Below are 17,615 nucleotides of genomic sequence, written 5' to 3' on the forward strand. Positions count from 1 at the left end.
GTTTTCTCTTTCCACGCCAAATTTACCTAGGCTAGGATACCATCTATCCCTACTTCAACCGACCTTGGCATTAGAATCTCCTATTAAAAATACTTTATTTCTTCCTGGGACCCTGTCTATTTGTTCCCGTAAGTAAAATTCAGCTGAGTCAATACTATCTCCATCACTACTATCCCAGTGACAGAGGATATCCATATAGTTGCTTATGCACAATTTTCTCAAAAACTTCTGAAAAGAATAATAGGATTGATATTGTCTCCAGTTAGTTATCTCTTGCTTGTTTCCACCCTTATGCAGTGGCATGACTCTTGTCTACTTTGGAGCATCTGAGAATTAGCAGTTCTTCACTGAAAGATTAATCAAAACAAAACACGCAGTAATAAATAGCGTGCTACGACTTTGAAAGCTTTAAGATTAGGTCAGATTTCGACTTAATTATCCTAACATTTTCAATTTTCAGCATAATATGGCGCTCAATAATCATTTGGTTTTGAGACTCTCTTTCATCAATGAATGCTTTACTCACATTCATATCGCTAGAATGGACAAGAATCCTTTTAAGTCTCAATATTGGAAAAATATTTACTAAACCTATCAGCAATATGCTTTGGTTTATCCACTCAGTTTCCCATGAACTAAATTTCATCATTTATATGTTCATCACCAAATAAATCACTAATAATTGCCAAGTATCTTCCATTTCACCAGAGTTTTTCACTGGAGCTTTCTAGAATAATAATTTTGAATAGACGATATCTGCAGAAAATCCTCCATTGTTCTTGCTTGCTTGAACTTTTACAGGTTTTTTTTTGCATATTATATTCAAGATAAAACGACAAAGCTTGTTTCTTTCTTCAATACTTTCAAATATTACAGTACTAATTCATGGGTTCCTAAGCTCGTTTTTCCTTTTCTTTGCAATTTTTATTAGGCAACAAAAATCACAAACTTGTAAAACGATATTTGAAAACTCGTCAGAAACAATTGAAGAATCTTCATTTTCTTCTAAAACTTCATCCCATGACATGCAACTAATAACATCTTCCAAAGCTTATTTTAAGCAAATGAAAAACTTGCATATACTTATTTGCTTACTTGCAGCAGGACCACCCAGGATCCAAACGAGGCTTCTGAATGAGAGCCTCCCATGATAGCCGGTCTTGTGCCAATTCTTTGGCAAACTTTAGCCACTGCTTGTCCCATTTGTGGCCGAATATACGGAAACCTCCGCTCCAGATCTTGTCTAACAAGCAACCGTCAATTTTTAAACTGTCCTCGTTTTCTTCTGCAACATATCGATAGGGGTTCAACAAGAAGCATGTTTGATGAGGCGTCTATTGGGTCGTTGGGGTAACGCAACACGTGTCCAAGCCAGTAAAGCAGGGGGAGCTTCATGATGATTGAAATTTTGTCGATGTTCAAATAACATAGGAGGAATTGTCGTTCGAAGTCTGATCTAACGTCTGGAAGCGTAAAATTGAACATAGACAATGGTAGTCAAAAATCTTTATAGCACATCAGTGAGCTACTTTGACGGGCTACAATTCAACACCACAGAGTAGGGCGTCCCTCACATTCGACTTACATATGCTTAGCTTCTTTGCAAGCTTATTTCCCAATGGACTCAAAGTAGTAGTCCAGTGGACCTTTTGACAAGTCAGACGCCTGTTGCAGTCAATAGTCACAGGGTGTCAAATGCCCGAAAGGATGTTGTGAGTCTAGGGAGCTTAGGATTAAATAAATTTCCATATGTCATCTGTATGGAGTACTCATGCATATTATTGTCTAGCTACAAATCCGTTTCACAGTAAATTTTACAAGTCTTTGTTTCTGGCAGGAGGGTGGGTGAGGGGAGTATAAACCTCAAAAGATACGTGTTTAAGTCAAGATTCAATTTTTTGGGAAGGATATTTGGACCAAACTTTTAGCCTAGTGAGTTGCAATTAATTTTCAGGAATACAGTTCATTCTAATACAAAGAACTTGCCACAAAGATTGGCAGTCACTCCTAGATGCAAAGATTTGGAGTAGATGGAATTTTTATGCAAAAATTTCAAGAGAATCAAGCAGGTAACTCAATACAGACTTGACCAGTACAGCATATGAACAACATGATTTAAGGGGGGTGTACGAAGAATGGCTAGATAAAAGATTATCAAGTATGGGCAAAACTCTTTTATGGAGATGGCTGGAGTTTGTCATATGTAGCATGAATATTGTCTATAATAATGAACGCATTTGGACTTTGAGCTATGACAAGTGACATCTATCATACTTTGAAGTTTTCAACACCCTTCAAATATGAATACAAGAACTTACTCTGCTCTGCTACGGGAGTTGTAATAAAGTCAACTAAAGTAGTGTCAGAGATAAAAGGCAAATGCTCTGAGGAGCTGAATTTTGTCACAGATGGTAAAAGTAAAGCAATTGGAGTTGGCTGCAGCTTTACCACAGTTATCAATAATTTAAGGCCCAAATACACATTGACAGGTCAGCTAGCCACATAGCAGGCATTATATTGAAACCTGGCTAGTTCCACAACAACTTTTGGCTATACTGATGCTAGATGACTGAAGCTTGCAACAATAAATTTTAATTCCAAATTATGATCTGTGACATGTTTTCCAGCTCTGATTTCTATTCCTTCTCTATTTGTAAGACTTCAAATATTTTGGAAAAATGGGTCTATGCTTGAAAAAGGAAATAAATTTTCGGTTTAGAACAGAACCACAGTCTTGGGAACCAGACATTTTATCAATACAAAAAACCTTGAAAATTACTATTACTAACAACTCACTGCAGCACCAAGCCACGTGAGGTGAACACAGTTGCACCCGTTCATCCTCCCTCTCAATCTATCTAAAGCCTCCCTCTTTACAGCCTCCCAAGAAGTTCTTATTTCCCCCAAATCCTTCCTTACCACCTCATCACTTTGAATTTGGGACCGAGCTGCTTTTCATTTGGTCCTAGATGGTTGGCCAAAAACGAGGGTCTTTGGCAATCTGTCATCAAAACGTTAGCAAAAGGTGTCCTAACCATTTCAATCTTTATACTTCATACTTCATAGCTATATTTTGTGACTGGTTGGTATTTAGAAGGTGAGAAATTCTGAAGTAATATTCTTGTTGCATTCTGTTTCTGTGTTTAACTTAAGTGGTGTGAATTTCCACTTTTTTTCCATCATATTGTTTGTAAATATTAAAACAAAATGCTATTCTGCTGATCTAAACTGAGAATTCAGAGACCCATCTATACCAGCTAGATAAAAAATAAATAAATACATATTTATTTGCCTTCTTTTATATTTTTTTTTTGAAAATCTAGTTATCTTAAAAGATTACTCCAACTCTTGAAGGAGTATTTTGACCCATATACTTAGTTTTAAGTGTGTGCTTATACAAACCTTATCAAGGTTCAGATATTTCTAAAGACTTTGGCCTTTATTTTAATGTTTTATTATGAAAAGAGGAGGCATTATGTCACCCAATGCAAAGCTTTAATTAGATAGAAATATGGAAATAAAGTGGCCACCATTTGCTCACTTAAACCTAAAACGTAAATTAATAATATCTTTGCACTTCTAATAGGGCACTTCATGTGCTTCTCTTTAGTTTAATTTTGTGCATAACCCAGTCCCAAAATCTTTTAATGAGTTTTACTGTTTCAGAAGCTCTGTTCATAATCATGATAAAATAAGATGTGATAACTTGTTTGTAGATATTGAAAGTAGTGTCAGATCTGGTTTTACTTTGAAGTATCTTGGCTCTTCTGTATAGAATTTGCTTCCTGTGAGCATTAGGGTGGCTGAACACCCCTCACAGCTTAAAAAAGTTAAATGAGTATTTCTTGGGGAATTTTTTTCTAGGTTTTATTTTATTTTTTATTTTTTTTTGGAGGGGGAGATATAAGTAGGCTGTAGAGCTGGAGTGAGGAGCAGGTTGAAGGTGTTGGGATGATGGATTTGTGTTGTGATGGTGGTTGTTACCCTGGTGGTGTTTAAGAGAAGGTTATTGTCTTTTTTTCTTATATATTAGTATCATTTTAATTAGTTGAGAATGCTTCTAGGAATATTTAAGTAGTTTTTTATTATTATTATTATTTATTTGGGCTCTGTACTTACCACTTTGCACTGTGTGAAATACACAAAAGATAATTGCCAACCAACCAAGTCAGTAAACATTTGAATGTAGCCTAGGGCTAATTTTGGCCAAATTTGAGAGGGGGTGGCTGCCATACTTGATAACAGCAATAATTGTTATATTTAAAAAAAAGCATTGAATAGGAAATCAAATGATTTGTTTTTGTTTTATCTTATTATGCCATTCAACAAACCTTAACCAGCACCTACACCCTAGCCCCCATTAAGGGTGCCAAATATTGCTGTAGACTATACAAAAAGTTGTCTAACACAATTAGTTATTTGATACATTATTTTGCTGCTTCCAGCTTATGAACTGCTATTTCAAAATGCCAGACCAAGCCAGTTAAAAAAACAAGAACACAATTAGCCTAGTATGCAGTTTAGACATAGATATTGACATATTCAACATAGCAGTAAGATGCACTAAAACTGAGCTTTTTACAAGGTACATAAAAATTGCACAAACATAAACTATGATTACTTGATGCTGTTAAACAGACACTTTAAGGGCTCCAAGTGAATTCGCAATGATAGCAATTAGTATGTGCAGAAAGAGCATTTAAAGGTGCATCAAGTGGTATGTTCATCTTTAAGATAGTAAGTTGATCCCAGCATTGATAAGTTTGGCCCAGTAAATTTAGTGAGTTTTATATGAATTTGCCTGCCAAAAGATACAATTTGACATCCTTTTCAATGTTCTTTCCAAATATACTAATTAACACCACCAAAAATGTTTCCAAGGACCCTTCCCCTCTAATAGGGCTTGATATAGCAATAGACTACATTCAAAAGGTTGCTGGTTTTACAAGTTTGCCTGATGTTTTGGGCTTATCTCTTGTCAATAGTTGGTTCATAATGCCAATTGCCCCCCCCTCCATACACACACACAAAATCAGCAATTTTTTGTATAGCCTATGCGTATATAGCGTTATGAGGGAGAGGGGGCATATGTGACCATAGCAGTTAGTATATTTGGAAAGAGTGGTGAAAGAATGGATCTAATTACTACATTCATCATTTAGCTAGCAAATTAACATAAAAACCCTAAATTCACCATTTAAAGATTTTAATGATTGAAGAATTTGCCTTTGTGAAGGTAGGTCTTAACTTAAAAGATGCTTGCATAAATTCAGTTGCATACTTATGCTTAACTAGAGACCAATTCCCAAGCATAATCATTTTTGGCCAACCATTATTATTTTGGATTTGTCCAAATGACAATGTTTATGAATGAAAAGGGCTCTTGAGTCTACACTCCAAAATTGTAGATGAATTAGCCTGTTTTGTATAGGAAGCAAATTACTTAGTATGATGATTCTTTTCAGACTATGAGATGCTGTAGATAAGAGTGGGGATTTAGAAAGGCAAGAGGATTTGTCTGTTGAATTTTTACTCTTAGATTAATGATTGAGAAGTGCCTAAGTCATCAGACCTGTTTAGTTCTTAATTTTATAGATAACAGTGTTCAGACTCGCCTATAAATTCTTATATTTACACTGCTCATTAAGTAAGCCAAGATGTGCTTTTCTTTGCTTTTGACTCTGCTTGTAGACTGTGCTGTCTTTTGGTGTAGATTGATCATGTTGCCACAAATAGTTGTTAGTAAACCAAAATTTTAAAAGGACAATTCTTTACTTAATGCTAAAGAATTTCTAATGAAAGAATTTCTTAACACTTAATGCTAAAAAAATTTCAAATTTGTATTTTTGTGCTCAACAAACATATCAAGATTTAAATGTTTGAATTGAATATCTGAAAATCTCAAGACTAAAACAAAATTAATTAGAAACCTACCATGGCTTGAAACCCTGTGAATTTAAACCACCAATCTATACCTATCAAATACAACTCATCTACTAAGTTTGAAGCACATACCAACATGCATCTTTATTAGAGTTCATATTTTTCTTTAAGATTTTTGTCTTTATTTGAATGTTTTAGGATGAATAGAAGAAGAAATACTAAAAAAAATGCTCAAAACTAACAGGGCTCTAGACTGACAGGACTAGCCATTATAAACCTTTACTGAAATATTGAGGTAAACATTGACTGTGCAATAAATAGATTTGACAGGAGTGGAAATAAAGGAATAAATTTATTCTCATAAGCAAATATATCTGACTTTCAAAAGTAGAAAAATATACTATGTTGTTACTAAAAGTGAAATTTTTATTAGTAAATTTTTGAGATTTTGTCCAAGTTGATACTGTTTATTAAAACTATTAAAAAATAGCAAGGGTGTTAAGTTAATGCTTTATTGCCTAAGCTTAAAACCCTTGTTTTAAACATATTCTATGTATTTCTATCCCTTTTTTCTATTTTTCTTGCTACACCCCAAAACAAACTAGTATTTAATGCTTAATACATCTTTTATGAATATACAAGTTGTATCTTAATCCTCATTTCCTATTCTTCATTACTATCATAATTACTAAGTGATGCAATGAGGTTTGGTAATATGCTAAATGGGTTGACCTATACAAATAGTCACAATGAATAAATGACCCCAAAAGATAGTTCAAGACCAATTTTTTTTTTTTTGACAATACAAAGGCGAAGGCAAAAAATTATGCAGAAAATACTAAATAGCATATTTTTTTACAGATGATGAAGAGCTCTTTATTTTTTATGGTGAGTTGGTATTTATAACTTACTATTTTTGTAAAAATATTTTTACATCTTTTTAATTTTAACAGATTTATTAGAACTTAAACCCATACCACATTTTAGATTAAAGTTATGACCATGCTACCTATAATGCGTAATTGTCAAGGTTCTCTTTGAATTGCTTGTATTTGTTTGTTTGCAAGTTTATTGAATCAACCTATTATGCATCTCCCACTAAGAAAAATCCTGAATCTACACCTGGATTGGATACATCCCTGTTTGATGAAACAAAGTAACTTGAAGAAACATCTGTCTCTATTTTCTGTATGTATAGGCCTATAGACTTCACTATCTTTACATGATGTAGTTATCACTTTGAATAGCCTATATTGTTTTTAACCAAGCAAATCCTTTCTAGAAACACCCTTCCCGGTCTCTTTGCACAGCCCTTGCATTCTGGTACTAGACAACATTCAATGAGGCTCCCTATGCAGTATTCCACGAGTAGACATAGAAGTCATTTCTTTAGCCAAAGAGTCATCAATCTGTGGAGTCAACTGTCTTAGGAAAAAGTTTTGGCAACTTCAACCAACACATTCAACTCTTACCTTGATAAGAAATGGCTCTGCCATAAGTTCCTTTATAATTGGGAAGCTACAAAGCCCTCCACAAGAGTCTAGATCAACAACACAATCTACACCAAACAATTTTTTTTTCATCAATGGAGCATCACAAGGATGGAAAATCCTTATATTGCTCCAAGCTGTGATTTAAGGTAAATAGTTTATCAAGTGTTCTATAATAAATTAGAATTGTCTACAGTGTTTTAGCCAGCAGATTCAAATATTTATTCTAATCCATGGACTAGGCCTACTCTACCATTGGTCTGTGAATGAAAGTAAGATCAAAGCAAGACTTACAAGGTTGACACCCATGTTGCTCTTCTGTGAGATACAAGTCTGGGGCTGCTCATGGTTGTTACCTAAATTTTGCCTTAAATCATGGCTTGGGGTAATATACAGATTTTCTATCCTTGTGATGCTCTAGTGATGAAAAAAATGCATTTGGTGTAGATCATGGCTGTTTGATCTAGACTCTTGTGGAAGACTCTGCAGCTTCCCAATTGTAAAGGAGCTCCTGGCAGAGCCATTCCTTATCAAGGTGGGACTTGAATGTGTTGGTTGAAGTTGCAGAAACTGTTTTCTTAGACAGTTGATTCCATAGATTGATGACTCTTTGGTTGAAGAAATAACTTTTATGTCTACTTGTGGAATTCTGCATGGGGAGCTTCATTGAATGTCCTCTAGTACCAGAACACAAGAGATGTGCAAAGAGACTGGGAGAACATGTTGTTGTGTGAACATGGGTAGTATTTTACTAGGCACACACATTAAATTGATGCCCCTCTAGTTCTCATAGATTTAAATGTGAAAGTCTTGAAGACTTTTACTAGTATATCTCTGATCTAGTCTTTAAGTCAAAACCAAGCTAAATGTTGACAAAAATATTCCACCTTAACTTTAAATTTTCAGTCTCTTTTCAGTTGGCTCTAGTTTCTGAAAATGCAAATTCTGTTATTTCAGCAGGATATTAGGTCATATTAAGGTTTTTTCTTAAACTTAACAAATAGTGAAGGCCTAGGCTACTGTCCAAATTTTTAAAACCTTATATATTAAACTGAGCAAAGGAATAAGGCTCAAAATATTCTCCTTGTGTCTCCATTGAACAGAAACACTGATAGGCCTAAGTTTCTTAATGTTTCATTTTTATTGCACAAAGATTGTGAAGGTCACCAAACATGAGTGCCCTCTGAAGGGCTGGAGATAATTGTTTCAAAATACCTTCAATGAAGATCACTAAGCTTTAATTTCATTCCTGAGAGTTTCATTCACCTTCCTCAAATAGGCTTACTTTTCCATATATACAAAAGCCCTCATCGAAAATTTTACAGAGTTTCATTCACTTAGGTCAGGTTTTCAAGATAGCAAAAAATCCCATCAACTACAGCTCAACCGTCTATGGTTGTTACTGTTCGCTGTGATATCTTGGAGTCATCAGATAAAAAAAAAGAATCCATTATCATCTTACCCTCATTCTTTGTTTTTAATATTTCTTGCCCAAAATTGCCGGTTTTGAGATTTGTGTTATGCCTGATCCACACTATAGTCAAATTCGTTGAAAGAATACAGCATCACTAATGACAGCATCACTTTTTGTGTCCTAGGTGTGATTTGAGTCGGGCCATGTTTAGCTGTAAAGTGTATTTTTTAGTGATAATAATTCACATTATAAATGAATGGATATTTTTTAGTTGAAAAACATAGAAGCGATACCATTTTTAATATATGTGCGCTAAATTTGAAGAATTACTAACAGCATATACTAGTAATAATGACATGCTGTTAATTTGGGCACAAATTAGTTTTATAGGTCTTTCAAACTGGAATTTCCCTTTTCAATAACCTGATCAGTAAAGAACACAAAACATTTACAGATCTTGTTCTTTATCTAGTTATGTGACTACACTGGGGCTTGTGCAAATTGATTTTGTATTTTTGAATAAGTTTATTTTATTAATGCAACAGTTAGTACTTATATGATTTACCCACTACCAAATACTCTTCTAATATATTTTTCTGACACTCAATCCTAATGAAATATATTTAATAATGATCTTTGTCCCGATTAGGATTCGAAAGGGCCATTTCCATCCAATGGAACTGTGCCCTGGACAATTGGAGTAGCAGTTTATTTCTAATATTATGTTCCAGGTAATAGATTCTACGAATTAGCCAATTCCACACGCGGAGAATTTCCATGTCCCGCTTACTAGAATGATTAAGTTATTGATTCCCTGCATTCTATGACTGCAATAATTGAGATGCAGAGGTGAAAATCGATTACTAGAGTTTAGTTATATTAAAAGTGCGCCTGCCTGCTAAGTAATGCTTTAGATGGGTATTATAAACCCAGACAAATTGATTCTTCGATTCTTAGCGATATGATCCTAGCATTTTTGAGGGTCCTTCTTAAAGAATTTCTAAAGATGTTTTTCTAGAGAATGATAAAATCTTGTTAAAAACATAGGAAAATTTCCGTTCTTAGATATTGTTTAGAGATGTTTTCCTAGAGAATGATCTAATTTTGTTCAAAATACAGGAAAATGGTGGTACGAGACATGTGACATAATTCTCTATTCTATTCATTTTTGCTTTGTGTTATTTTCTCTCGATTCCCAGCCTGTGGTACTCATTGGCTGGACCACACCCTAGCGATCAATTCCAAAGGGGGGGGGAGGGACTATCGACCAATCCCAGAGAGGGAGAATTGTTATAAAAGATAAAGCTAAACAAAATTAAGAGTTATTTCTGAGATGTTTTAATGAAAATGCTACGTTTCCTTGAGCTATGGGTACAGATAATCACGCCACCGTGACATTATGTGGCTGACCCGCCCTCTAGCGAGAAATTCATGCAACCATCCCCCCCTTTACGTCCAATTCCACCGGAGGCCTAAAAATCCATTCTAATGGAACCCTAGCGAGCAATTCCAGCGGGCCCCCTAACATTCAATTATACCGGGACCCTAACAATCGATTCCACTGGTGGATGGCAAATTTCAGCGCCAGCGCGCATGCAGAAAGATTCAATTCTCTTCTTGAAGCAAGTGGAAAAGGAATGCTAATTTTATTCAAAATTTAATCTACAGACACGGTATAAAGCTCTTGATTGATTTCCAAATAGTCAAGATGATTTAAAGGTGCCGAAGGACCAAGAGATGTACTAAAATGGCGAAGTGATTGAGCAGGCTATGGGATAATGACCAAACAACTGATAATCAAACATGGTTCTTGATGTATTGATTTGCAAATCGCTCGATACTGCAACATGAACCAAGTTCGAAGTTCGCTAGCACCTATAACATACGTAAAACCATACTTTTAATTCAAACAATCAAAAAATTGCTCAATATACCTTTAAGTAGGATTGTATGTGGTGACGCTTGAAAATTTGGCTATATTCATCTGAATATCAACGAAGAATTAGAAACACACTTTTTGACGCTTAAGGCAAACTCTTCCCCCAACCTATACGAAGAACCAATGACCATTCTTCTTAATAGCTGAAGCTCTATTATGTACAACTGAACACAATTTTTTCAAGCCTCAACCAAATCATCTACTCAGATGAAACGTTAAAATAAATGACTATGTTGCCTTTTATTTTGTAAGACTACCCACACCTTAAGAAACGAATGCGCTACCTTGCGGCATTACAGCCTCTTAAACTGGGGCTCAATGTGAGTATAGTTTTCGAGAATTCTAAATCAATTGAACATCTCAGAATTTTTACACAATAGCTTTTTCGCCTTCTTTTGGCTAGAACTGATGACTTCTTCCTCGAAAAGACTGAAAACGTCGCTTTAGAGTGTGACAGTCTTTTTGGCTAAAATAAATGTCCATGTTAACCGTTATTTTGTAGGACTACCTGCATCTTTAGAAACCAATACCCAATCGTAGGATATTTCTGCCTCTGAAACAGGAGACTCAATATGCGTGCAGTTTTTTCGGTAATTCTAAATCAATTGACTATCTTAGGTTTTTCACACAATAGCTTTTTGGCGTTATTTTGGGCAGGCATTGCTGTTTTGCACCACGAAATGACTGACAGCACACTTTTTTGGGGGACAGACTTATTGGCTAAAATAAATGTCCATGTTAACTATTGTTTTGTGGGAATACCTGCGGCTTTTCAAACCAATGTGTTTGAAACAGGAGGCTCAATATGTGTATAGTTTTTCAGTATTTCTAAATTGTTGTTTTGAACCCCGAAATAACTGAAAACGCCACTTTTCTGTAGAACATTCTTTCTGGCTAAAATGAATGTCTACGTTAACGGTTATTTTGTAGGACTACCTCCATCTTTAGAAGCAAAGGAGTCACCATGCAACATTAATAACACTCTGGCACCCATTTATCTTTCCGAAGACGCTTTTTAAGATATTTTTTTTATTAAAGTGAAATCGAATTCCACTTCTACCGCTTCTGGCCCTCGGTTACAACGGTTCCACCTCTGACTCTGTCTGTTTCCACCCAGGCTCAACCGATTCCAAGTCTGGCTCCGCTTGCGTCCATATCAGTTCTCCTCCCCCTTTTGTCCCCACTTTCACAATTCCGATTCCATAAATTCTCCTCCAAGTTCTGTCAATTCCAAATTTTTTTATGAAGCTGCCTCCGTGATAATCTATGGCTGATTATTGACAATAGCTAGTTTACTATACGTTTTAGATCCCTAGCATTTTATATTGGAAGGATAAACACTGACATGAAACTTGTTGCATGCTTATTTTCTCTTTGCGAAAGTTTTACATTGGTTATTTTCTCATCATGAAACAGGTTTTGTTCATGGAATTTGTTGTGTGTTGATTTTTAGTTCGTGAGACCTGTTGCATGCTGGTTTTGTTCTTGGAACTTCTTGCATGCTTATTTTCATTCGTGAAACTTGCTGAGTGCTGATTTTGTTCGTGAAACTTGTTACATGTTGATTTTTTTTTGGTCGCGGAACTAATTTTTTTCTTGAAACTTGCTGCATCTTGATTTTTCTCTTCGTGAAACCTGTACATTGATTTTTATCCTCAACAAACTGATTTGGTTCATTGAACTTCTAACGTGTTCATTTTTGTTTCTGAAAATTATTGCGTGCTGTTTTTTTTGTTCAAGAAACTTCCTGCATATTGATTTTTATCATCGTGAAACTTGTACATTGACGGTTTCCTCCGTGAAACTGATTTTGGTCAAAGAACATTTTGGGTGCTGATTTTGTTTTCGTGGAACTTGTTTGAAAGATTTTTGTTCGTGAAACTTGTTGTATCCTGGTTTTTCTCTTCGTGAAATTTTTGCATTAATTTTTCTCCTCGTGAAACTGATATTGCACATGGAACTTGTTGCATGCTGATTTTCGTTCATGAAACTTGTTGTGCAATGATATTTGTTCGTGAAACTGGTGGCAATTGATTTTTCGCATCTGAAACTTGTACCATGATTTTTCTCCTTGTGGAACTGATTTTGTTCATGGAACTCGCCATGTCCTGATTTTTTTTTGTGAAACTTACTACGTGCTGATTTTTGTTCATCAAACCTGTTGCAGGTTGATTTTTCTCTTCATGATACTTATACATTGACTTTTCTCGTCGTGAAACTGATTTTATTCATGAAACTTGTTGCGTGCTGATTTTTGTTCGCGGAACCTTTTACGTGCTAATTTTTGGTTCCTGAAACTTGTTACATGTTTACTTTTCTCTTCGCGAAACTTGGACATTGATTTTCTCTCCTCGTCAAACTGATTTTGTTTATCCAACTTGCTCCGTGTTGATTATTGTTATTAGAACATGTCACAAGCTGATTTTTGTTTGTGAAACCTGTTACATGTTCCTTTTTCTCTTCTTGAAACTCTTACGACTTTTTTCTCTTCATGAATCTGTTTTCCTTGTAGCGTGGTGATTTTGTTCGTTGAAATTGTTGCGTGCTGATTTTTGATCGTGAAACATCTTGCATATTGATTTTTTTTTCTTCGTGAAACTTTTATATTGACTTTTCTCCTCGTGAAACCAATTTTGTTCATGGAATATGCTGCGTGCTAATTTTTGTTTGTGGATCCCATGGCGTAATGATTTTTGTTGTTGAAACTTGTCGAATGCTAATTTATCTTCGGTGAAACTCGTACACTGTTTTTTTTCTCCTCTTCAAATTGATTTTGTCCATGGAGCTTATTGTGTCGAATTTCGTTCATGGAACATGTTGTGCGCTGATTTTGTTTGCAGAACTTGTTACATGTTGATTTTTCTCTTCGTGAAACTTGTATGTTCATTTTCTCATCGTGAAACTGATTTTGTGCCTGGAACTTTTTTCGTACTGTTTTTGTTTGTTCGTGCGAATCGCTGCGTGATGATATTTTGTTTGTGAAACCTGTTGCATGTTGATTATTCTTTTTGTAAAAGTTGTACATTGATTTTTTATCCTATTAATACTTATTTCGCTTGTGAAACTTGTTGCGTGTGTATTTTGTTCGTAGAGCTTGTTTCGTGCTATTTTTGTTCTCAAAACTTATTGCATGTTTATTTTTCTCTTGGTGAAACTTTTACATTGTTTTTTTCTCCTCGTGAAACTGATTTTGTTCATGGAACTTATTGTTTGATGATTTTGTTCATGGAGCTTGTTGCTTGCTTATTTTTACTGCTGACACTTGTTGCATGTTGACTTTTCTTTTCGTGAAAATCGTACAGTGATTTTTCTTCTTGTGAAACTGATTTGTTCATGGAACTTTTTGATTGCTGTATTTTTTTCATGGAACTTCTTACGTGTTGATTTTTGTTTACAAAATTGTTACATGTTGATTTTTCTCTTCATGACACTTATATACTGATTTTCTCATTGTAAAACTGATTATGTTCCTGGAACTTTTTACGTGAAGATTTTAGTTTGTGGAACTTGTTGCGCGCTGATTTTTTGTTCGTAAAACTTGTTCCACCTGGATTTTTTTCGTGAAACTTGATGCATGTTTATTTTTCTCTTTTTAAAACTCGTACATTGTTTTTTTTCCCTCGTAAAACTGATTTGTTCCTGAATATTGTTGCTTGCTGCTTTTTTGTTCGTGGAACTTGCTGTGGGTGATTTTTTTGTTCTTGAAACTTGCTGCATTTTGATCTTTCATTCATTGAGAGTTGTATATTAAATTTTTTCTCCTCGTGAAAGTGATTTTGCTTATGAAATTTGTTGCGTTCTTATTTTTGTTCGTTGAACTTGCTGCATGCTGCTTTTTGTTCGTAAAACCTTACTTCACATTTACTACCATGGGTAGGTTTATTGTGGGTTCTGCCACGCTTAGTACAATCCTCCGAATCTGTCCTAACCTACTACAAGTTCCATGAACAAAACCAGTTTCATTAGGAGGAAAATCAATGTATAATTTCACAAAGAGAAAAATCAAGACAGAACAAGTATTACAAACTAAAATTAGCGCTGAATAAGTTCCATCAACAAAAATCAGCATGCAACCTGACCCATGAACAAAAACACATACACAGCAAATTTCATGAACAGATTCAGCTTCACGAGGAGGACAAATCAATGTACAACTTTTACAAAAAAATTTACGTGTAAAAAGTATAAAAAAAAATCAGAACGCAGCAAGTTCCACGAACAAAAAAAATCGGTAGGCAAAAAGTTCCATGAAAAAAAAAAAAAATCAATTAGGTAACAAGTTCCATGAACAAAATCAGTTTCAAGAGGATAAAAATCAATGTGTCGGTTTCACGAAGAGAAAAATTAGCATGCAACAAGTTTCACAAACAAAAATCCGCAAGCAATAAGTTCTATGAGCCAAATCAGTTTCATGGTGAGAAAATCAATATACAAGTCTCACGATGAGAAAAATCCACATGCAAGAAGTTTCGCAAACAATAAAACAGCACGCAAAAAGTTCCATGAACGAAAATCAGCACACAACAAGTTCCATGATCAAAATTAGTTTCAAAAGGAGAAAAAAATCTGTGTACGAATTTCACTAAGAGAAAAACCAACATGCAACAAGTTTTACGAAAAAATTAGTACGAAACAGTTTCGACGGACAACAATCAGTACGCAACAAGTTCCATGAACAAAATCAGTTTCACGAAGAAAAAAATCAATATAGGACACGTTTTACGAGCAAAAATCTTCACGCAACAAGTTCCATGAGCAAAATTGGTTCTATGGGGAAAATAATTCATGTACAAGTTTCATAAAGAAAAAATCAATATGCAAGAAGTTTTATGGAGAAAATTAGCACTCAACAAGTTCCATGAACAAAATCAACCCACAACACGTTCCATGATCAGAAACAGTTTTATGAGGAGAAAAATAAATGTACAAGCTTCACAAACAAAAATAATGAATATTGAACATGTTTTACGAACAAAAATTAACACGCAACAAGTTTCATGAACAAAATCAGTTTCACGAGGAGGGAAAATCATAGTACAAGTTTCAAGAAAAAAAAATCAACATGCAACAAGTTTCACAAACAAAAAATCAGCACGCGACAAGTTCCATGAATAAAATTAGTTTTAAGAGGAGAAAACATCAATTTACAAGTTTCACAAAGAGAAAAATCAACATGCAACAAGTTTCAGGAACAAAAATGAGCACGCTGCGAGTTCCATGAACATACAAAATCAGAACGCAACAAGTACTATGAACAAAATCAGTTTCACGAAGAGAAAAATCAGTTTACACGTTTCACAAGAGAGAAATCATTGTACAAAAATTTCTAAAACGAAAATCAGGCAACGGTAAGTTCTATAAAAAATCAGCGTGCAACGAGCTCGACGAACAAAAATCAGACGCAACAAGTTCCATGAACAAAATCAGTTTCGCGAGGAGAAAAAATTAATGTACAAGTTTGACTAAGAGAAAAACCAAAGTTCAATTTGTTTCACAAGCGAAAATCAGCAAGTGACTAGTTTCATTTGCAAAATCAGTTTCACGAGGACAAAAATTAATGTACAAGTTTCACGGAGAGAAACTTAAGATGCAACAAGTATCACTAACAAAAATCAGCAAACAACAAGTTCCATGAACAAGATCAGTTTCACGAGGAGAAAAACCAATGTACAAGTTTCACAATGAGAAAAATCAATATGCAAGAAGTTTCACGGAAAAAAACAAAATCAGCATGCAATAAGTTCCATAAACGAAAATCAACACGTAAGAAGTATCATGAACAAAATCAGTTTCATGAGGAGAAAAATTAATGTGGAAGTTTCACGAAGAGAAAAATCAAAATGCAATGAGTTTTACGAATAAAATCAGCGCTCAACAAGTTCCACGAACAAAAACCGACACGAAAGAAAATACATGAACAAAATCACTTTCAAGAGAAGAAAAATCAGTGTACTAGTTTCACGAAGACAAAAATCAGCATGCAACAGGTTTTATGAACAAAGATCAGCACATAACAAGTTCCAAGAACAAGATCAGTTTTACGATGAGAAAAATCAATATACAAATTTCACGAAGAGAAAAACCAGCGTGCAACAAGTTCCATGTGATTGTATATCCTTCCAATGTAAAATCATAGTGATCGAAACGTATAATAACCTAGCTATTGTCAATAACCAGCCATAGATTACCACGGTAGCAGCTGCAAAAAAAATCTTGGGATTGATGGAAGTTGGAGCGGAATTGACGGAATCGGAATCGGGGAATTGGGGACGGAAGTGGAGAAACCGGAACTGGCACAAGTGGAACCAGATTTGTAACCAGTTGAACCGGGATGGAAACCGTCGAATTGGAGGTAGAACAGTAACAACCGAGGGTCAGAAGCGGTAGAAGCGGAATTGAATATCACTTTATTCAACCAAAAAATGTGAAAAATATCTTCAGAATGATGATGGGGGCCAGAGGGTCAGTAATGCTGTACAGTGGTTCATTTGTTTCTAAAGATACAGGTAGTTCTACAAAATAAACGGGTAACATAGAAATTTATTTCGGCCAGGAAGCATTTTTGGGTGCAAAACAACGGTTCGTGTCCCAAAAAATGCCAAAAAACTATTGCTTGAAAATTCTGAGATTGTCAATTGATTTAGAATTACCGAAAAAGCTATGCACATATTGAGCGTCCTATTTCTGAGGCAGTAAAGCCGTATGGTGGCATGTACAAAAAAATTATACAGATGTGTATAACAGAGTTTCAGCTAATATAGAGAAGTGGTTCGGTGGTACTTTGTGTAGATTGGGGGAGGAGTGTGCCTTAAGCATTAAAAACTGCGTTTCTAATTCTTGGTCTGTCTTCAGATGAATGTAGCCAAATTTTCAAGCGATTATTGAGCGA

General features: G+C 34.9%; 1 protein-coding gene across 2 annotated transcripts in view; it reads right to left on the minus strand.

The window, feature by feature from the left end:
• LOC136031151 (protein timeless homolog) overlaps positions 1-8,974 on the minus strand; it is a 123,096-nt gene extending 114,122 nt beyond the window's left edge. The window contains exon 1 of one of the 2 annotated variants that reach the window (XM_065710478.1): positions 8,836-8,974. In XM_065710478.1, coding sequence (XP_065566550.1) covers positions 8,836-8,841 — 6 coding nt within the window. In that variant the 5' untranslated portion in view covers positions 8,842-8,974. The remainder of the gene's footprint in view (positions 1-8,835) is intronic. The other variant, XM_065710477.1, reaches the window with a different exon arrangement.
• Between the last annotated feature and the right edge of the window lie 8,641 nt (positions 8,975-17,615).

This window comes from Artemia franciscana, chromosome 9 (genome assembly GCF_032884065.1).
Source record: "Artemia franciscana chromosome 9, ASM3288406v1, whole genome shotgun sequence".
In the NCBI taxonomy this organism is placed as follows: Eukaryota; Metazoa; Arthropoda; class Branchiopoda; order Anostraca; family Artemiidae; genus Artemia; species Artemia franciscana.